This window comes from Somniosus microcephalus, chromosome 1 (genome assembly GCF_052327205.1).
Source record: "Somniosus microcephalus isolate GS21.2 chromosome 1, FLI_Smic_1.0, whole genome shotgun sequence".
Lineage (NCBI taxonomy): Eukaryota > Metazoa > Chordata > Chondrichthyes > Squaliformes > Somniosidae > Somniosus > Somniosus microcephalus.
In genome coordinates this window covers 214,283,760-214,306,699 of record NC_140987.1, presented here as the reverse complement: position 1 = coordinate 214,306,699, position 22,940 = coordinate 214,283,760, and the positions used below count along the sequence as shown (strand labels likewise).

The window sequence follows — 22,940 nt, the reverse complement described above, 5'->3', positions numbered from 1 at the left end:
TGGCCACTTAGGCAAGGTGCTGGAAAGCATGACTACATCTTCAGGAGAGGACACAAGAAAATTAGACGGTGGAAATATTTTTTTTTTTTTAAAAACCTCAGGAAAAGTAAAACTTTCATAAACATTTGCCTTATGGGGTTGATTACTTATGAAGCTGCAAATAGAAATGTGGAATTTCTTTAGCTACATTATTTCATTACTATCCATTCTTACAATAGCTAGCTCTTTACAGTAAAGATATTTAACAGTTAAACATTTTAGACTTTGATAGTCCATTGCAGACCAAGAAAAACAGCACAAATGATATTATAAATAGTCATTTATTTTAGAAAGATAAGCAAAATGAACAGCGGGTGTTTTTTAATAATTGTCACATAATAAAAATAAAAATTGTCTTGAATACATTAGTTTTACAAAACTTGGGATGGTTTAGGGAAACACCATTCATTTTGGTCACAATTTAGAGAGCACCAGACTTGCCCAATAACTGTAATAGCTAGTAGCATTACTACACTCATCTCTTTAAAATAAAATAAACAGTATTCACTGGCATTAGGAAACACAATGGCCCAGAAATTCGGGTCTCCACGGGTGAGTACGCACGGGGTATTCACCCGTAAGCCCAGTGGAAGTGCCGGTTTCTTGCATGCACTGCGCATGCGCGGGAAACCGGCACTTCCGTTCCCCTGAAAGGGGTTCAGAAGTTGAACGCGTGTGCAGGAGAGGCTGCGCGTGTGCATCGAACTTACGGTTTTTTGCAGGTTTTCCCGGGAGGGTAAGTCTCCAGAAGTTAGACATGTAAAAAGCAGTCGCAAGGCCTGCTTTTTACAAGGTAAGTGGTGAATTAATTAAAATTAAAACATTTTTTCCACAGGTTTATTATTTTTTATTACTTTAAAGAAAGGTAAGTTTATTTTTAGCCCCGTTAGAAAATGTATTTAATTTTTTCAAAAATTTAAATTATTGTTTAAAATAGTTATTTCATGTCATTTATAGTTTATTTTAAAAATGTGATTTTAAAAAAATTTATTTGAAGATTTAGTGATGTTTTGGGGCTTGTAGTACAGGAAACTTTCTGGTATCCGGCACTGACGGGACCGAGCTGGTGCCGTACCATCAAAACTGCCGTAGAAACCAGCGCCAATGTTAAAACATACGGAGCTTTTGAGCTCCGTGTGAATCAACAAACCCTGTTGCTTAGCAACAGCTTCAAAATAGTCGGCCGCAGCTTAAAAGCGTCTCTGTAGCTAAGCAACAGCTTCAGCTAGACCTTGCAGAGCCTGACTGGAAAAAAAAGCAACGAGAAGTAAAAAAAACTTATAGGAAACGGTTCCTGAATTTTGCCGGTAGATAGAGCTTTCCGGACATTTAACCTCCGGTTAAACGAAAGTTTCCTGTATTTATAGGTTTGACAGGTCCCTGTCAAACTTATGAATGAAAAATTCCCTGCTACCATTGGCTCTCCATGGCCCACGTGATCCCTGGGGATGCATCGAACTAACTGCGCCCCTGGGTTACGCAAGCACTGCGCGCCGGCAGTTGGAGGAGGCCCAGGATCACAATTCCACGGGGGCCCACAGCTCAACGGCCGGCGCGCAAGGTAAGTGCAGGTCGGGGGCTTGCACCCGCGGGAAGCCCCCGACCCGAATTTCTGGGCCATTGACTCCTTTCTAATAAATATTAAACGCTTCAAAAAGATGGGATAAACTTCCAACAAATCAACTCATGTGGAGGTGCACTTCAGATACAACACAATCAAACCTATATAATTATAAATTTGGCATTCGAAAGCCATACCAATCTTGGTAAAGGTTCATTGTTTATACAGATCAGACTTCAATGGTCCACCCACAAAAAATGAAAGATCTGTGTCCATACAAGTGCATTGAATCTGTTGGAATGTAAAATATTAATTTCAAAAATTCCTGTCCAAAAACACCCACCTTTTCTGCATGAGCCCAAACTGGATTTGCATCAGTGGATAACAGATATTTCAAAACATTATGAGCAGCAATAATGCATTTTGGCAAACATTTACATTTTGTTCACAAAAGCAATCTTGATAAGTAAATTACATTTTCCCCTCCCTGTCAGTTTCAATAACATATTGCTTATTCAAACTTAAATGCACTTCCCCTTCCCCAAGATAAAGGAACAGTATACGCAAATGGAGTTTGCTACATATACCAACTTAGTAGGTAGCACCAGTCATTAACATTTTGAAAATGTCAGTACTACAGTAAGACTGCTTGAAGTACAATGTGTGACAAAACAAAAAGCATTGTAAATACAGTATTCTTCATAATCTCTGGAATGATGAGTGGATTTGAAATAGACAGAGTGTAAACTCATAAGTGCTAGAAGAAAAAAGCTAACCAGTGCCAAAACCATATTTAAACCATAGCTTTTATATTTATTAGTAAAAAAAAACCACTTGTATAAAAATGGTAATTGAAATCTATTTTTCTCAAATAAACACATGTATTTATACAATATTAATTTTCTATAGGTAGGTTCTTTGTTTTCAACTTTTATTTTGTTTAAATTTCCCCAGAAATTTTTTATTTTAGATTTCAAAAAACAAAGTCCTGATTCTCTTGTGGATAAAGGTATTGCCCAATATAGCACTAAGTCACAAAGAACAGAAGTTCCCAGATTCAATTATCAATCTGTGCCAAGTTAGTTAATCTCAGCTAGAAGTGCTACAATTGGTCTTCCAGCATCAGGCCTGGGGCGGGAGGAAATCAACCAGGATTTCCATTCCGATTGCTATTCAGGTGATTCCTAATATATTTACTTGTTTGTCAGTCAAAGAGAACAGCATTGAGTTTGGCTATAATGCCCTCCATGGTTGCTGCAGCAGAGAAAGAAAGTAAATTTAAAAAAAAATTCAAGTGAAAATAAGGAGAGAAACATTCATGTTCCATTTTCTAAGTGAAACTTATGAGGGAAAATTCAACGAAAACTTTCATGCATCTATTTCAGTGGATTATCGTCCTCATTTTAAAAATAAATTAGAAAAAAGTAACACTGTAAGTACATATTGTTTACTATTTAATGGCGCAGTGGAGAATAATGCAGCTGAGAGGAGCATACAAAAATGTAGGTTTCGCTAAATTCATCAACATTTCTTTCTCCCCTTCACACTCTCATGAAGCTGCTGACTCAGGCTGGGCTCCATGGATGCTAGCAGACCCCAGATCTCGCCCAAATGGCCATTCATGTACAAGCCTCGACAGCAAGTGCTGATTAGCTATTTGATTATGGGGCATGAAAGTGAATTCCAGTCCTGTCCACATATAGTACATGCAATTTCAAGCAAAGCTCATTGGACAGGAAGATTGGCTGATTTTCTTATTCCCTGGGAACACAGAAGCCACTTGTAGCACCCTTACTGCAACTCCAGCTAAAGTTAGCTAATTCACCACAGTAGAGATTCTTGGTCATTTGGTCCAGAAGAACACTGTGCAAAGCATTTACCAACTGAGCCATCAAGGTAAATCCCAGGTCTGTCAATTTTCAGGTGAATTTCAGAAAAAACTAATCAGAAACTAAAATTTGTAAAATTATGAATGAAGAATCAGTAAAAACTGAAAACAAAGAAGCTTAACAAGTAGGTAGTTCATGTCAACATCAGCGTGACCAAGACTTACTCAGTCACTGTTCAAGTATGCTTGAAATTGGATTTAAATGAAACTTATGTAATTGACAGTACTGCAAAACTACTTATTTTAACAAAAGCTATAGTTGTAAAAGTTTCAGGTCAGAATCACATTTACCAGGTTAGGTGTTGTATGAGCAAAGTATATTTCAGTGAATGAGGCTCTTAGCTATGGATGCAGATGATATTTCTTCAATAAAAGTTAAAATATAGTTGGTTACTCATTAATCTAATATTTTCTTTGACAGTCATTGAGGATTGGATTGGCTGTGAATACATCCAGGACAACAATGTAAGGTATCGTGAATAAAAATATCACACTCCACACAGTAGATGTTCTGGCATACATTGCAGATGTATACCTGCAAGAAATCAATGAAAGAATCAAACAGTAATCTTAAAGCCATGAAAGCACATTGGCTAATTTATTTTCCTCCTCAATACCATATACCCCATCTCATCTGGAAGGTGAAGGGGGTGGCAGAAAATTCTGTTAAGTCTGTCAGTACCATTATTGAGCCAGCTACAAGGGTGTGAGGGCAGTTTGTTCTCCAATTTCCCACCGGGAAGTACTCTGTTCAAATGTGTATCATTTGACTTAATGTAACATCACAGGAGAACCACGCGTTTGGCAGCAGCCTACAGAACGGTCAAGGGCATCACACCTGAGCCCTCTCCTGCCATTAAACACAAACACATTTCCAGCAGGGAATACTAGACAATGGTCAGAAGCAGGATGCTTAGTTGATGTTGCACACCCCAGCCCCCAACCAACCAGTGGTGCTAAAAGTAATTGTAGCAGTCAGCTGCTGCCCTGGCTGAGATTAGCTAACTAAACACTGACCAGGGAATGAATCCGTGGTCTATATGGTTTGATACAACAAGTAGTGTTTGAAGTACTTCCCTATAAACACTGTAAATATATTTAATGATTTTTTTCTTGCACAAGAGAAATGTCAATGTTTTGTAGTGTGAAAGCAGCCTACTGAAGACCTACCGTGTCAGTCGGTCAGCCAGCTGGAAAACACCTAAGTATTTCCAGCATTTTCTGTTGTTATTTCAGATTTCCAGCATCCGCAGTATTTTGCTACTATTATAGCCAAGTGACTTATTTGGTAGGTCTATCTTCGGCAGACTGTCACAATGACAAGTGGGGACTAGTATCCAGATATTCAAAATTAAATAAAAAGTTCAGAACTGGACTGGACTTAAGGATTTACAGCACTTATTAATCTCCTTAAGTGTAACATTCTCCTTAATTTTGATTGGAATTCAGTTCATTTTAATTTTAAGTAGGTCCACTGATGGAGAATCTGAATTTGTTTTAAATAAACTACCAATTCACCCAGGTAGTCCAATATATTGATTATATTTCATAATTTCTTCAGCTCTAATATTATATTATATGTGGCTGCAACATTGACACCATCCAACATCTGCCAGGATGTGATACTGCAATAAGAATGTTAAGGATCTGTTTTTACAGACGTCTTCCATAGATAATACTTACATTCGGATCTTTCAACTCCCCCTGGCAACCTTGACAATACCTGAATAAATAGAGGACAAAAATATAACTTACTCTTTCTTCTAGCATTTTTGCTTCCTTCTATTTCTCTCCTGAAGTCGTAGACTCCTTGCTGGGGTATGGTTCCACAGGCACCAAGTACCTTCAGATTCCTCTCCCAAATGCCATTTGTCATGTGCAAGTCTCAATAGCAAGTGTTGGCAAGCTATTAAAGCATGTAAAATATCACAGCCGAGCCTATGCCCCCAGTGCCTACATGCACTCTTCCAGCAGAGGTCACTAAATAGCACTCAGATGCAGGAACTCTGTTGAAGAGGTCGGATGAGTCGAAGGATAAATTGTTCCACGGAAGCTCAACGGATGCATTGTTCCACGGAAGCTCAACGTAAACTCGAGGAACAGCATCTCATCTTCCGATTAGGCACTTTGCAGCCTTCCGGACTCAATATCGAGTTCAACAATTTCAGATCATAACCTCGGCCCCTATTACATTTTTACTTTTTTTTTTCCACCCCTTTGTTTTGGGTTTTCCCGCCCCCCCCTTTCCTTTTTTCCTCTCTCCCACATGGCAGTTGTCTCTCATTCTGCCAGTACACTTCACACCTAATCTGAGCCGTCTTTTGTCTCCACTTGTCCGATTACTATCTCGTCTGGTTTTGAATACCTCTTAATGTCTCTTTACTTCTTTTGTTCTCTCGCAGCCCTGCCTTCGATCTATTTCATTTCCTTTCCAGTTTTGAAAAAGGGTTTCGACCCGAAACGTCGACTCTAATTTCTCTCCATGGATGTTGCCTGGCCTGCTGAGTTTTTCCAGCATTTTCTGTTGTTATGCAGGAACTCTGGTTTGTTTCCTCCTCCCTAAGCCAAGGGCACGGAGGTTAATTATGGTGCTAACTCTGCACAAACCAAAGATCGTAACTGGGACCTTCTTTGTCTGCATGGCTCAGTCACTTACTGGATAAACTTTCTCAGCCATTAGTGGAACAAAATTCCATTTTTTAAATACACATTAGTTCATTTATTACTAACCTAGAGGATGTAAAAACAATCACAAATTTGCACACTACAGAATACACAACTTTTAAAGTTGTGTGGGTAATAACAGATGTAATGATGTGGTAGTTCTGTGAAGTATGGTCTGCAGAGACCACAGAAAGAGAAAAACAAAACTTATTTGATTCTGATATCTGAAAATGTGACACTTTTTAGTCTGATTTCAGTTATTTTATTAAGATTTTACAGTGCTGTTGCATGCAAAGTGAAGTCTGCTGCACGCCGTTAAGAAATCATAGAAACATAGAAGATAGGAGCAGGAGTAGGCCATTCGGCCCTTCGAGCCTGCTCCACCATTCAATGAGATCATGGCTGATCATCCAAATTCAGTACCCTGTCCCTGCCTTCTCCCCATATCCCTTGATCTGTTTAGCCTTAAGAAATATATCCAACTCCTTCTTGAATAGATTTAATGACCTGGCCTCCACCGCCCTCTGTGGCAGAGAATTCCACAGGTTCACCACTCTCTGGGTGAAGAAATTCCTCCTCATTTCAGTCCAAAATGGCTTACCCCTTATCCTTAGACTATAACCCCTGGTTCTGGACTCCCCGGCCATCAGAAACATCCTTCCTGCATCTAGTCTGTCCAGGCCTGACAGAATTTTATAGGTTTCGATGAGATCCCCTCTCAATCTTCTAAACTCCAGTGAGTATAAGCCCAATCGACACAATCTCTCCTCATATGTCATTCCTGCCATCCCAGGTATCAGCCTGGTGAATCTTCGCTGCACTCCTTCCATGGCAAGAACGTCCTTCCTCAGATAAGGTGACGAAAACTGCACACAATACTCAAGGTGCGGTCTCACCAAGGCCCTGTACAACTGCAGCAAGACATCCTTGTTCCTGTACTCGAACCCTCTTGCTACAAAGGCCAACATACCATTTGCCTTCTTAACCGCCTGCTGCACCTGCATGCTTACCTTCAGCGACTGGTGCACACGAACACCCAGGTCTCTTTGCACTTCCCCTTCTCCCAATCTATTGCCATTCAAATAATAATCTGCCTTCCTGTTTTTGCCACCAAAGTGGATAACCTCACATTTATCCACATTATAGTGCATTTGCCATGTTTCTGCCCAATCACCCAACCTGTCCAAATCGTACTGGAGTTTCGCGACATCCTCCTCACAGCATACCCTCCCACCCAGCTTTGTGTCGTCTGCAAATTTGGAGATATTACATCCAATTCCCTCGTCCAGGTCATTAATATATATTGTGAACAGCTGGGGTCCTAGGACCGATCCTTGCGGTACCCCACGAGTCACTGCCTGCCACTCGGAAAACAACCTGTTTATTCCAACTCTTTGCTTTCTGTCCGCCAACCAGTTCTCTATCCAAATCAATACCTTGCCCCCAATCCCATGTGCCTTAATTTTGCACGCTAATCTCTTATGCGGGACCTTATCGAAAGCCTTCTGAAAGTCCAAATACACCACATCCACTGGTTCTCCCTTATCTATTTTACCAGTTACAGCCTCAAAAAATTCCAGTAGATTAGTCATGCATGATTTACCTTTTGTAAATCCATGTTGACTTTGTCTGATCCGGTCACTGCTTTCCAAGTGCTCTGCTATTACATCTTTTATAATGGACTCTAGCATTTTCCCCACTACCGATGTCAGGCTTACCAGTCTATAATTCCCCGCTTTTTCTCTACCACCTTTTTTGAATAGAGGGGTAACATTAGCTACCTTCCAATCCATGGGTACTGTTCCAGAGTCTATCGAGTTCTGGAAGATGACCAGCAATGCATCTACTATTTCTAGGGCCACTTCCTTAAGTACCCTGGGATGTAGATTATCAGGCCCTGGGGATTTATCGGCCTTCAGTCCCATCCATTTTCCTAACACCATTTCCCTACAAATACTGATTTCTTTCAGTTCCACCCTTTCATCCGACCCTATGTTCCCCGACATCTCTGGGAGGTTATTTGTGTCCTCCTTTGTGAAGACAGAACCAAAATATGTATTTAGTTGGTCTGCCATTTCTTTGTTCCCCATTATAAATTCCCCCGATTCTGACTGCAAGGGACCTACGCTTGACTTTACCAATCTTTTTCTCTTCACATATCTGTAAAAGCTTTTACAGTCAGTTTTTATGTTCCCTGCAAGCTTACTTTCATATTCTATTTTCCCTTTCTTAATTAATCCCTTTGTCCTCCTTTGTTGAATCCTAAACTGCTCCCAATCCTCAGGATTATTGCTTTTTCTGGCCAATTTAGATGTCCTCTCCTTGGATCTTATGCTATCCCTAATTTCCCTTGTTAGCCACGGTTGAGTCACCTTTTTTGTTTTATTTTTATGCCAAACTGGGATGAACAAATTCTGTAGTTCATCCATTCGGTCTTTGAATGTTTGCCATTGCCTATCCACCGTCAACCCTTTGAGTGACATTCCCCAATCAATCCTACCCAACTCGCTCCTCAGACCATCATAGTTTCCTTTATTTAAATTGAGGACCCTAGTCTCTGAATCAACTACTTCATTCTCCATCTTAATGAAGAATTCGATCATATTATGATCGCTCCAACCCAGGGGGTCTCGTACAACAAGATTGCTAATTAATCCTTTCTCGTTACATAATACCCAGTCTAAGATGGCCTGATCTCTGGTTGGTTCCTCGACATATTGGTCCAGGAAACCATCCCGTAAACACTCCAGGAATTCCTCCTCCACAGTATTGTTCCTAATTTGGTTAGCCCAATCTATATGTAGATTAAAGTCACCCATGATGACTGCTGTGCCCTTATTGCACGCTTCTTTAATTTCCCTTTTAATGCCATCCCCAACCTCCGCATTACTGTTTGGAGGTCTATATACCACTCCCACTAACGTTTTCTTCCCCTTAGTATTTCTCAATTCTACCCATACAGATTCCACATCATCAGAGCTAATATCCTTCATTACAATTGTGTTAATCCCTTCTTTAACCAGTAATGCTACCCCACCTCCCTTTCCTTTTTGCCTATCTTTCCTGAATATCGAATACGCCTGGATGTTGAGTTCCCAGTCTTGGCCATCCTTGAGCCACGTTTCCATAATCCCAACCAAATCATATTTGTTTACCTCTATTTGCGCAGCCAATTCATCCACCTTATTACGAATGCTCCTCGCATTAAGACACAAAGCCTTCAGGCTTGTTTTTTTAACGCTCTTAGGCCTATTAAAATTATTATTTACTGTGGCCACGTTTGATTTAAACCGTTGATTTCTCTGACTGCCACTTTTGCTTTTCTCCCTCCTATCTTTTGCTTTTATCCTTGTTTCCCTTTCCTCTGTCTCCCTGCTCAGGTTCCCAACCCCCTGCCATTTTAGTTTAAACCCTCCCCCAGAGCACTAGCAAACACTCCTCCTAGGACATCGGTTCCAGCAACACAGCATCCTGGAGTCTCGTTTGCGGCCGCAGAAACGCCTATCTATTCCCCTTACAATAGAATCCCCTATCACTATAGCTCTACCCCTCTTTTTCCTCCCGTTCTGTGCAGCAGAGCCACCCCTGGTGCCAGGAAGTTGGCTGCTGCTGCCTTCCTCCGATAAGTCACCCCCCCCAACAGTACTCAAAGTGGTGTATCTGTTTGAGAGGGGGATGGCCACAGGGGACCCCTGCACTACCTGCCTGCGCCTAGTACTCTGCCTGTTGGTCACCCATTCCCTTTCTTCCTGTCCAACCTCTACCTGCGGTGTGTCCAACTCTGTAAATGTGCTATTCACGATGTCCTGAGCATCGCGAACGCTCCAGTATGCATCCAATCACAGCTCCAGTGCCGCAATGCGGTCTGTCAGTAGCTGCAGCTGGATGCACTTCCTGCACATGTAGTTGTCAGGGACACAGGAAGTGTCCCTGAGTTCCCACATATCGCAGGAGGAGCATACCACGTGGCCGGGCTGTCCTGCCATGACTTACCCTTTAATTAATTGAATTTAAATTAAATCAATCAATCTCACTAATTACACTACAGTTAAATGGTTTACCAACAGTCCCCACTACACCAGAGAGACCTTAGAAACTATAAACCAGAGTTAAAGTTTAAAAAAGAGAGAAATACTCACCAACCAGTCACTTACCCAATTCCTGGTGACGTCACACCTTGATTACTTTTTACCTCTCTCCCCCGCTGCTGAGTTGGTACGCCTCGCTGCTCCTTTTATAGCCGCCTCACCTCGCTGCTCCTTTTATAGCCGCCTCGCCTCGCTGCTCCACTCCCAGGTCCAGCCGCTGTGGTCGGGCCTCGCCTCGCTGCTCCTTTTATAGCCGTCTCGCCTCGCTGCTCCTCTCCCAGGTCCAGCCGCTGTGGTCGGGCCTCGCCTCGCTGCTCCTTTTATAGCCGCCTCGCCTCATCATGTCCCTAGGTTGTCCCAATGAGCTTTACAACCAATGGACTACTTTTATATGGCAGCTATTTTGCACAAAGCCAGTTTGTCCACAAACAAACAACAAATGAATGACTAAATAACGTGTTTTTGGTGCATTGTTTGAGGGATTAATGTTCGCTCAGGCACCAGCACCCTGCGCTTCTTTGAATAGTGCCATGGGATCTTCTACGTTTACCTTAACAGGAAGACAGGGCCTCAGTTTAACGCCTCATTAAAGACAGGCACTTCTGACAATGCAGCAGTCCCTCAGTAATACATTGAAGTGTCAGCCTGGACTATGTACTCAAATCTCCAATGGGGATTGACCCCACAACCCTCTAACTCAGAGGTGAGAGCACTACTGAGCTGAGCTATCAACAAAGTCACCCTGGCACTATTAGCCTATTACTGTAGTTAAATAAAAATCCTTTCAAGAACATTTTCTCTGGTAAATGAGGACTGATCTGAAGAGGGAAACAATATTACAAGGACCACTTTTCAGTTTTTATTGAACCAAAACATTCTGATCTTTTTTCACCTGTGCAGTGTCCTTTACATACCTTTCTCCTTGAATCTCCTCCAAGGAAGTCTCTTTGAATGCATCCAATGGGAACAAATGGTGGTAAGACCTCGCCAAGTGAGGTGCAGACACTAATGTAAGACCTAATGTAAACGGGAAACAACATCCAGTTAAGTTATGGATAGGGTGCTGCCATCAGGCACTCTTAACGTGTCATTTGTACAGACCAACACCAGCTTAAGTATAGAAAGATTATTAATAATGGTAAACAAATGTTCAAAAACAATCCCCCCCCCATCATTTATGTGCAAACTTCAATTTGTTTTCAAAATATCATTGTACAAAAAAGATAAGGTAACATATAAGCACACACAGCTCCAAAAAAAAGCAAACAATATATAGTATTATTATACATCAGGATACATTTACAGATGCACTGGGGTAGTCATCTGCACTGGATACCTCCTAGAATATAATAGGATACAGATGAATATAGAACTGACTTTTCTGTAATCTATGTCCAATCTGTGAATTATTGCAAAGGTGCCCAAACTGCAGCCCATGAACCCTGGCTATCTGGCCCACAAAATACCAGGCAAATTCAAAAGGTAATGCCAAACTGAAACAGTTAGTTTGTAACTTAGCTTAGGGCTTTTATGCATAGTCCATGAATTTGGTGCTTTGTATTGTGATTCTTTATTCATTGCTCCCTGTTCAAATCCCTCCAATCCACTATCCAAACCTACCCTCAGCACCAAGACCAACCTTATCAAAATCACAACAGCACTTGACCATGACTCACTGTCCCTCCTCAACTTCTCAGACACCTTTGTCAACATTGACCACATTTCTCTTCTGGCACTCCTCCAGTATCCATCTCCATGGCACTGCTTTCCGCAAGTTTTCATTCCTGTCTGGCCCAGCGCAGTTAATGCATAATCTCAGACAAACAGTTTCTCTTCCCATCCCAACATGGTCACCTCCAGAGTGCCACAGAGTTCTATGCTTAGTCCTTTCCTATTCGCCATTTACTTAATACCACCTCAATATCATCCACTAGCACTGGATTTGCTTCTGCATGTATACTCACAACACCAAGCACCATCTCTCCACTCTACCCCTCTATCTGAGTTTTCTACTTCAGCCTTAGTTTCTACCTCCACCTTCTGCACCTTTGACTCCAGATTACTGACTGTTGCCCATTCCCTCTGCTCCACAATCTAAAGCAAAGCCACTGCTGTCCACAATTCTCTCCCAAAACCACATTACCTTGCTATTTACCTCTCTGCCTTCAAATGTCTCCTAAAAATGGATCTTTTCAACCATGACTCTAAGTTTGTAAGTGCAAGTACTCACCACAGACTTTGCATTCCACGGGCAGTTCAGCATATTTAGCTCTGCACTGGGGACAATAATATCCATCAAGTGTTAAAACTGGCCCACTACTGCTATCTAAATGCCTGAAAACACAAGTTAATACAGAAAATTTAAATTAAAATAACTAGTAATATAATTGTACTCAGTTTACAGCATAAAGTTTTGTAAATTTTAAAAACCTTAAAAGAAACATACCAATACCAGCACAGAGAAAGGATGGGTACAGATTCAAGTTCCACCCTGCTCAGTTCCCAATCTAAACCACTGGGGAAGAGAGGCACCAAGAGGAGGCAGCAGCATCTCCCAGAAAGGGGAAGGCGTGAGAAAATTTGACCTGGTGGTCCCTAACATCTGGTTTCAGGGGGCATTAGCAACATCTTGAGAGTAGTTTGCCCAGTGCCTCAGCTGCAGAGTTGCTAGGCCAAGTAGGCAAAGTAGGAAATAAAATGACTGAAAAAGGGAGGAAACTTGCGCAAAATATATGCCCTTTTAAAAAAAAAAAATAAAACAAGAGCAACTATAACTAATATGGGCATCAATTATAGAAAATTAATCTGAGCCAATTGGTAAACAAAATCCTCAAAATAGAACGTTCTACTTCCTAAAACACCATTATACAGTTACATCTGCAGCATCAATTTCTTTTATTGTAAAAAAAGTCTTAACTTTCTGCACAACTGGATTGACTTTGGTAAGCTAACTACCAACTAATAGTATGTATTAAATATAAATTCAAATATTGTTTCATACTGCTGCCCATCATTTATCATACTTACGCCATGCTGAAACATGGTTTTGCATCCTGATCTGATAAGGATACCATTGTATGCTGGGGGAAACCTTACAATAAAAGAAAATAATGAGTATTTCTATTTCATATCAAAAACATTTCATTTCTTAACACAATAAACAATGTTACAAAGCTAAACACCTTTTATCAAGAAACCTGCCTAATCATTAATGCTGATACCAATGTAAATGAGATGCACCTTGATGGAATATCTGCAAAATTAAATGAAAAAGCAAATAGGGAGCATTGTCAGTGCTGAAAAAATATAGGTTCTCTCTCCCCAAGTCAAAACCTGGTGACAGTACAAGGCAGTTGCTTAGGCACACACTGGGTGTGTGGACCAACATCCGATAGCACTATTCAGATATTACATCCCATCCACTTTCCCATAACATTTACTTTTTCCACAGCCTGAATCCAGGGAATTGTGTTGTTAATGAACTTGCACAGGATATCAGGACTGCTGAAGTTGTAAATAGATTTCACTTAGGAATGACAGGTTTCAGCTAGACAAACATTTGGGCCTTCTGCTGGGTTATGTTTCACTAACTTGATTATCTGGGAACGCCTCCTTTTGTTCAGATTGTTTATCTAGTGAATAGCTGAGGCACGCAGACTATAAAGGGCTCAGGTTTGATGCCTGATCTTAGTTGATTTAGCTAATTTAGCTGGGGTGATAATGGGGGCACTATAATTGGCTTCATCATCCCTGGGCTAGGGAGTAAAATTGAGAAGAGCTTCCACTTCTGACCGTTATCCAATGACCCCTGCTGGAAGTGTGCATGTGTGGACATCAGGTGAGGGCAGAATCATACTTGGCTATGGTGCCCCACATGGTTTAATTCCCTGCCAATATTTACTTTCTCGACTCATGTGAATAACTGCCACTTGGGTGAGGTATCAGAGGGTACCTGCCTGCTGAATTGTACACTAGGAAGATGTCAATGTTTTCAAGAGAAAACAGGAAAAAGGGAGAGAGAAAAGCTTTCAATAGAGTTAGGGAGTAAAATTATCCAAGATCCATGAGAAACATGCATCTGAAGTAACTTAATTACCCTGTAAACATTGAGAACCACAGTGCCATTCATCTCCCATCCTTCGGGTACACTACTTGCTGCCCCTCTATGTTTTCCTGTCACGACTCACTATTCCTAGAACAAAAGGACTTGAAAACAATTTGTTCTCAAGCCTCTACAGCAGACAACAACTATCCTCAGAATGTTTTTCCTCTCACAGAATGAAACTTCAGCAGTGTGCCAAGATGCTGTCTGCTACTGCCTTCCATGACCTCACAATGTCAGCCGTGGCTCAGTTGGAAGCACCTTCACCTCTGAGTCAGAAAGTTGGGGGTTCAAGTCCCACTCCAGAGACTTGAGCACAGAAATCTAGGCTGACACTCCAGTGCATTACTGAGGGAGTGCAGCACTGTCGGATGAGATGTTAAACTGAGGGCCCCCTCTGCTCTCTCAGGTGGATGTAAAAGATCCCAGGGCACTATTTCAAAGAAGAGCAGGGGAGTTATCCCCAGTGTGATGGCCAATGTTTATCCCTCAATCAACATCACTAAAACAGATTATCTGGTCATTATCACATTGCTGATTGTGGGAGCTTGCTGTGCGCAAGTTGGCTGCCATGTCTCCTACATTACAACAGTGACTGCACTTCACAAGTACTTCATTGGCTGTAAAGCGCTTTGGGATGGCCTGAGGTCGTGAAAGGCGCTATATAAATGCAAATCTTTCTTCTTTTACACAATAAACTTTGCATTAGTGTTAAAGTGTTAATGATGAAAAACATTTGTCCATTCAGCGAATACTGCACTCCTTGATCTAACACTGCTCTAAAATAGTCAGAATTAAATTGAGAAAATAACTTTTACAGTTATCACATGGAAAAACAACATGCATGTTCAAAGATACAAAGAATATTACATACTAAATTGACTAAGAATGTACTTACCCATACGAATGAGAGAACACTCTGAATTGGAGTTGGCAGGTGGAGGACTAACATGATAATTAAGTAGATCTTTAAAATGGCTCTCATCTAAAATAACGTGGTACATACCTAGGAAGGGACCACAGAAATAATTTTAAGATGTTAATATTTCTTAAACTAGATTGTTTCATTTTTAATTTGAGGGAGAAACTCCCTCCTGCTTCTTTGCTTTCCTGGTCTCTTTAGGCACGAAGTGCTACCAAAAGGACAGATGACCTGTTCCCATGATTTTGTCAATGCCACTAAGAATTAGCCAGCAAAAGGTTCACAAGATTGACTTCAATCTCTCACCCAACCTCTGCTTGGCAATTCCAGCCATAGTGACATGGCTGGAATTGGGTTGCAGGTGTGAAATCATGACCCAGCATTTACATAGTACATGTGTAGGCTGCTGTATCTCAGGTTTGATAAATTAATTTAACAATGGCAACACTGACTCCAGATATCGAAGAATTCCACAATGAGAAGTATCACAATGATATTATCAGTCTACTGATCTGGTTGGGTATGGGGAAGAAAATATATATGACTAAACAGATGAAAAAAGCATTTATAGTGCAAAACTGACTTAATAGTTTTAAGATAGCCAGATGCTCAGTGATGGGTATGTTAAGTACTTAAATATTTAAAGTTAAGCAGTCACAAAAGTAAACCAGAATATTAGAAAAATGAGTAATTTCCTTCCTTTCGCATGGAAGTAAAAATCATTACATAAACTAATTTTCAACAAGATTCCACTCCCAAGAAGTCATTTTTGGTATGTGGTAAAATAAAGTTAAAACCATTCATTCATTCATGGCAAGTGACAGACTAAATGCAGCATAACTAACTTCTCCCCCACATATAGAGACAATTAATAAAACAAACACATTATTATTTTTCCACCAATGTTTCCCTTCCCCTCTCTAAAAGCATTGAATTTTTGCTGGGATATATAACACAGGTATCAGTCACCTTACGGTACCCTGCCCAAGTGGCGTTATTCATACCCGAGCCCAGACAGTGAGTTTTGGCAGACTATTTGAGCATGTGGGGCATCGTAGCTGAGCCCAATTCTCCACCTACCCAAAATTCACACACACATTTTCAACAGAGGATTCTGGATTGCAACGAGAAGCAGGAACCCATCCCAAATTTCATCTCCTTAAATCAAGAGCATGGAAATCAATTGTAGTGCCCTTCCTACTGCCCTGGCTGCGATTAGGTAACTCAGCCCAGACTAAAGATTAAATCTGGGAATTTCTTCCTCTATATGGTTCAGCCACTCATTGGGGACGATTTTCCTGGAGCCGTCAGGCGGGGTTTCAGGCGAGTGGGGGCGGGGGGGGAAATCCCGAATTTGGGGGTCCTGACACCATCCCACCCAAAACCCCGCCCCATGCAAGTTTCAGGGGCAGCGGGTACCCGCCCCGCACTGGGACCCGCCGAAACCAGGCGGGAAGGGATTAGTGCCAATTAACTGCCTGTTAACAGGTAGTTAACAGGCAGTTTTTAGTCTAATCCCTATTTTGAGGGGCTTCGTGTGGGATTCCCGACGGCTCCAAACCACGCCAGGTTAGAGCAGGCGGGCCGTCGGGTTGAAGGAGTTGGAGGGGTCGCGATGTCGGTGCTCAGGTGAGTGATGGGTGCTTGAGTGCAAAGGTAAGTGTGTTTGGTGTGTCTAAAGTGTGTAAAGAACTTTTACTTACCTGTACTTACATTAACAGCCTTTCTTCCTGTAGCTGTCGGGAGCCAATCACTCAGCCGGCACTTAAAGCTGAATGGCTGCGATCTGTGAAAAGTGACAGCCTACAGCTTTGAGTGCTGCTGAGAGTTCTAACTGAGTCTGTGCAGAAGGACTCAGGTTAGAACTCAGACTGTCAGTGTTTCACAGCTTCAAACAGCCGTGAAACACTGATATTTCATCTGTCAAGAACTCTTGACAGATGAAATTGCAGTCTGTGATGTCACCTGTTGCCGGGTGGCCCTTAATTGGCCTGCTGGGCGGGCTCAACAAGGTCAATCAAGGGAAAATCACGCGGATTGGCCGGACGTCGAAGTAGGCGGGTCTAAAACCCGAAAATTGTAGTCCTGCCTTCTTCCCGACAGCTTCAGGAAAATCGACCCCATTGTCTTAACCACTGAGACCTTGGATGGGATTTAAAGCAAGCACATTAAAAAATATTTTTCATTTTCTTTTCTAACTCTGACAAGATGAGTTGGTTAGTTCAGATTACCTACCGCCAGTCTCACGAGTGAGAACAGTGCAAACTCGAACTTCCGCCGATAGACCAATCACAGACACTCTGATTTTAGCGGTCTTCAAGCACTTCATGAAGTAAAACATGATGGATTAGCATTACTGTAACAAAAATCTTAAAACACTGCAATCAACATTTAACAAATTTTAGTACAATTATGTCTCGCATTACAATATTTTTCCTTCTCCATTTTACTGCAAATTCTTTTTCTTTCTTCTCCTGAAGGCCTTGACTTTCTGCTGAGTTACTAACCACCCTCCAGTACCTCACCATAGTGGCCCTTCTTCACGTGTGAAGGCAACAGGCGTCAGCAGATTATTCAACCACAGTGAACATCACCGTTGAGCCAACACTGTTCTCCCTTGCCATCCACATGTGCAACTTCCAGCAGAGGTAGGCCAGATAGCAATCAGGAGTGGAAACCCTGCTCAATTTTCTCCTCCCTGATCCATGGCACTAAAGCCAAATGTAGCACCTCTTCCATCACCCCAGCTGAGATCAGTAACTCAGCACAGACAACCAGGTCTCTTGGGAATTCCACTTGTTGAAGAAACCATAGAATGAGAGAAATTTTACAGTTGCGCCTGTGCCAGCTCTGTAAAAGGGCTATTCACAGTCCCATTCCCCTGCCCTTTCTAAAGCAGGAACCCACGTTCTGTAATTCCAAGGCATAATTACTAGTACGCGCACACGCACACAGTGACCTTCCCTCCATCATAAGGTCAGAAGTGGGGATGTTTGCTGATGATTGCACAATGTCCAGTTCCATTCGCAACTCCTCAGATAATGAAGCAGTCCATGCCCGCATGCAAGACCTGGATGACATTCAGGCTTGGGCTGATAAGTGGCAAGTAACATTCGTGCCGCACAAGTGCCAGGAAATGACTATCTCCAACAAGAGTCTAACCACCACCGCTTGACATTCAACGGTATTACCATCGCCGAATCTCCAAAACAACAATATCCTGGGGGGGAGTCACCATTGACCAGAAGCTTAACTGGACCAGCCACATAAATACTGTGGCTACAAGAGCAGGTCGGAGGCTGGGTATTCTGCAGCATGTGTCTCCCCCCTCCTGACTCCTCATCTACAAGGCACAAGTCAGGAGTGTGATGGAATACTCTCCACTTGCCTGGATGAGTGCAGCTCCAACAACACTCAAGAAGCTCGACACCATCCAGGACAAAGGAGCCCGCTTGGTTGGCACCCCATCCACCACCTTAAATATTCACTCCCTCCACCACTGGCGCACTTTGACTGCAATGTGTACCATCTACAAGATGCACTGCAGCAACTCGCCACGACTTCTTCAACAGCACCTCCCAAACCTGCGACCTCTACCACCTAGAAGGTTAAGAGCAGCAGGTGCATGGGAACACCATCACCCCCAAGTTCCCCTCCAAGTCACACACCATCCCGACTTGGAAATATATCACTGTTCCTTCATCGTTGCTGGGTCAAAATCCTGGAACTCCCTCCCTAACAGCAGTATGGGAGTACTTTCACCACATGGACTGCAGCGGTTCAAGAAGGTGGCTCACCACCACCTTCTCAAGGGCAACTAGGGATGGGCAATAAATGCTGGCCTTGTCAGCGACGCCCACATCCCAGGAACGAATAAAAAAAACACACACAAACCAGTGCACCACCAGGCCAGCTGCACATGGGTTACTTTCACCACTTATGAAGAAAATACATGAACCATTTACCTTAATAAGGTCATAAATGTTAGATGGGTCACATGTTGTAAGACTGCTAAAAATGACAAGTACTTCACGACTGGTGTGTCCTGGCATGTGCCTTTTGGGGAGAAAAATCAAAACTGAGGTTATGTCATCTATTCTAATCTAGTGCAAAATCTAAACAAATTCCAGTTTGAGTAAAAATACAGCTCAAATTCTCTCAGGTGAAAGAGCAGCATGCAAACTTGAACAAAACAGAGAAATGAGGTGGGGGGGGGGGGGTGGCGGTGGTAGTGGAAAGGTAAAATTTGTTTTAAAAAGATCTGAAAATACTTACTTCAGAGTCTCCATGGCCAAGGTGAGTGAATTGTAAAGTGAAGGCTCTCCACTGCATGGCGCACCTACGGCTTTCTTTAAAGCTTCTTTATGCTTCTTTGGATTTCCTAACACACAAACAATGACAAAACCAGTCTTAATTTGGAAATTACAATTGGCCTCAGTGCTAGGGAGGGAGGGGGGGAAATAAATGAGCCAGGGTTCCTGTTCCTGATTGTCATCTAGTGACCCACTGCTGAAAAGTGTGATGATGATATGGGTGTCAGGTGAGAATGCTTTAGTGCTCCTGCAGTCAAACAGTTTAGCAGCGCTTACTATCTGGGCTCACACAAAAAGAAAACCCACCTGGGAGAGGTATCAGAGGATTACTGGTTTCCACTGAACCAACCATAGAATAAGTCAAGTGCCTTCAAAAAAATAAGGGGAGTAAATTGGGTAGGGTAAAAAAATGAGGAATAAAGGATGTCTACCTCACATGGTAGGTCTTAATTGGAAAACCCGTATGCCTGAAAGAAATTAAGTTATACAAGAAACACTTGCATTTATATAGCGCCTTTCACGACCACCGGACATCTCAAAGCGCTTTACAGTCTCAAAGTACTTTTGAAGTGGAGTCACTGCTGTAATGTGGGGAACGCGGCAGCCAATTTGCACAATGTGGTAATGGCCAGATAATCTGTTTTTGTTATGTTGGTTGAGGGACACCGGGGATAACTCCCCTGCTCTTCTTCAAAATAGTGCCATGGGATCTTTTACGTCCACCTGAGAAAGCAGATGGGGCCTCGGTTTAACGTCTCATCCGAAAGACAGCACCTCCGACAGTGCCGCACTCCCTCAGCACTGCACTGGCGTGTCAGCCTAGCTTTATGTGCTCAAGTCCCTGGAGTGGGACTTGAACCCACAACCTTCTGATTCAGAGGCGAGTGTGCTACAAACTGAGCCACAGCGGACACTGTACTGGAATCTGTATACTGCATTTGATACTAATTGTTATCATTAGCTTCTCATATTAGTGGATCCACTTGGTCCAAAAAGATACACTGGACTTAAAGCAAATTTCTTCTGGGTCAAAACAGGAAGATGATGGAAGAAGCCCCTGGAAGATAACCTGCTCGATTTAAAAAAATAAAACAGGTGTCAACTGTGTATGGAATAACAAAGGTTTCGATACCACTTTATCTAATTTGTCCTAATAACTTTGACTGTACACAAATGCGCTACACTTTATCAATCAAATTTAAAGAGACAGTTGGAAGCAAAATGAGTCTGGGAATATCAACAGTGTAGTGTATGTACCTTTAAGAGAGCACTACTTTTACAGCTCCTGTATACTGTAGTACCGGCAGTGACCACACCTGTATATAAGCCTTGAGCATGCCTCTGTACTGTTAGTCTTTAGACTACCCTCCTCCAGTAAACACCTGTTGATTGTTAATTTACAGCCTCCGTCTAGTTAATGGAAAACATCATACTTTAAGAATCACTGATTCAACAGTGGCGACAAGGTCGATTCGAATCTACCTGCAACTCTGCATTTCCTTTCAAGGATTCGCTCCGGGAGGACGGTGGAAGAAAGTCGAGGCCAGAAGCACGGGCGTCGACCACGAGCAACCGCCCAGTCATCCAGCAGAGAGTGAACATCGCAGGGGAGGCTGTTGAGAGCTGGGCTTGGTTCTCCAGCCACGACGATCCAGCAACAGACTGGCAACAGGTACAGCGCAGACCCTTCCCGGACAGCGGCGGCTGGAGCCGACCGACGGCACAGAAAAGGCCGAGCAGCGTCGACGGGGTAAGAGAGAGGGTGAAGCGCACAGGGCGCAGCCGGGGGTTGAAAACCGAGCGGCGTCGACGGAAAACAAAAAGAGAGAGAGGGTAAAGCAGCAGCCGGGTTCAGGACCGAGCGGTGGCAACGAGAGAGGCGCACAGGAGAACGCGCAGAGCACAGCCAGGGCTCAAGGGCTGAACAGCGTCCGCGGGGGAAAGAAAGGAAGCGCGGGAGACGCCATTGAGAAGAAGGGAGAGCGCGGGAGACGCCATTTTAGAAGCCGCAGCGGAGAAGAAGGGCGATCGCGGGAAGAAAGGAAAGTGCGGGAGACGCCATTTTGTGCCAGCGGAGAAGAAGGGAGAGCGCGGGAGACGCCATTTTAGACAGTTTAATCACACCCAGGGATGCCGAAGAGTGGCAGTATCACTGTGTTCGACAATGAAGTCGAAGATTGGGCGACATATGTGGAACGCACTGAGGTGAACTGCAAGGCGAATGAAGTGCCAGATGCTAGGAAAGCACTGGTTTTGTTGAATTCCATGGGTGCAAAAACTTATGGCTTACTGCGAAACCTAATAACCCCAGAGAAGCCAGTGGATAAGAATTTCGAAAGCATAGTGGAAATCCTACAGGACCACTTAAACCCCACACCGCTGCTGATAGCAGAACAATTTAAGTTCCATAAAAGGAACCAACACAAAGACGAAAGCAATGCTGAGTACTTAACGGAACTGCGCAAGCTATCGAAACACTGCCAGTTTGGAGTGGGACTTGCAGATACGTTAAGGGACAAGTTTGTGTGTGGGCTTCAAAGTGAAGGAACCCAGAAACGGCTTCTATCAGAAAAGGATCTTACGCTGGACAAGGCTTTCAGCATGGCAGTATCACATGAAGCAGCCGCACGGGGCGCTGCAGAGATACAACGGAGACCGCAAGAATATGGCACCAATGAAATGTCATATGGAGCAGGGAAGTGTTATCGCTGCGGCAGAACAACACACGACCAGAAGGATTGTTGGTTCAAGGACCAAGTGTGCAGACAGTGTGGAAAAGCAGGACACATAGCAAGAGTCTGCAGGTCAGGGAAGAAAACCAGCAGCAAGAAATCTCCACAGGAGAAGTACAAAAAGGTACATAAGGTGATGGACAGTAGTCCAGACGAACAGAAAAGTGATACAGACTCCGGAAGCAAGGAGCTGGGTTATCTGAAACTACATAAGGTAATCAAAATGGAGGATCACCAGACTATCTGGGTCACGCTCAAGATAGACGGAGTCCAAGTGAAAATGGAATTGGACACAGGATCAGCCCTAACAGTCATAAACCAAAGGGACTACAAGCGGCTATTTTCACATATACCCTTGAAAGCTACAGAGATTGTCTTGAAGACGTACACGGGGCAAAAAGTCTACCCCAAAGGAAAAATAAGGGTGAATGTGATATACAAAGGCCAGGAAATACCCAAAATGGACCTATATGTATTGCCAGATGGAGGACCACCACTACTAGGACGTGAATGGATCCGGAAGATACAATTAGATTGGTATTCCATACAGGCACTGAAGGTTGAGGCCAAAAAGGATGACGACGTCACACCTGGACGACTGTCAAAAATGCTAACTGACGCACAAGAAGTG

General features: G+C 42.9%; 1 protein-coding gene across 2 annotated transcripts in view; it reads right to left on the bottom strand.

Annotated features, from left to right (window-relative positions):
• Window positions 1-301: 301 nt before the first annotated feature.
• Window positions 302-22,940, bottom strand: part of gtf2h2 (general transcription factor IIH, polypeptide 2) — a 47,496-nt gene continuing 24,857 nt past the window's right edge. For both annotated transcript variants that reach the window (XM_085989867.1, XM_085989876.1), the window contains exons 8-16: window positions 19,540-19,645; window positions 19,230-19,320; window positions 17,500-17,587; window positions 15,241-15,348; window positions 13,268-13,331; window positions 12,471-12,574; window positions 11,155-11,257; window positions 5,172-5,211; window positions 302-4,023 (exon numbers count right to left, since the gene is read on the bottom strand). In XM_085989867.1, coding sequence (XP_085845993.1) covers window positions 3,910-4,023; window positions 5,172-5,211; window positions 11,155-11,257; window positions 12,471-12,574; window positions 13,268-13,331; window positions 15,241-15,348; window positions 17,500-17,587; window positions 19,230-19,320; window positions 19,540-19,645 — 818 coding nt within the window. In that variant the 3' untranslated portion in view covers window positions 302-3,909. The remainder of the gene's footprint in view (window positions 4,024-5,171; window positions 5,212-11,154; window positions 11,258-12,470; window positions 12,575-13,267; window positions 13,332-15,240; window positions 15,349-17,499; window positions 17,588-19,229; window positions 19,321-19,539; window positions 19,646-22,940) is intronic.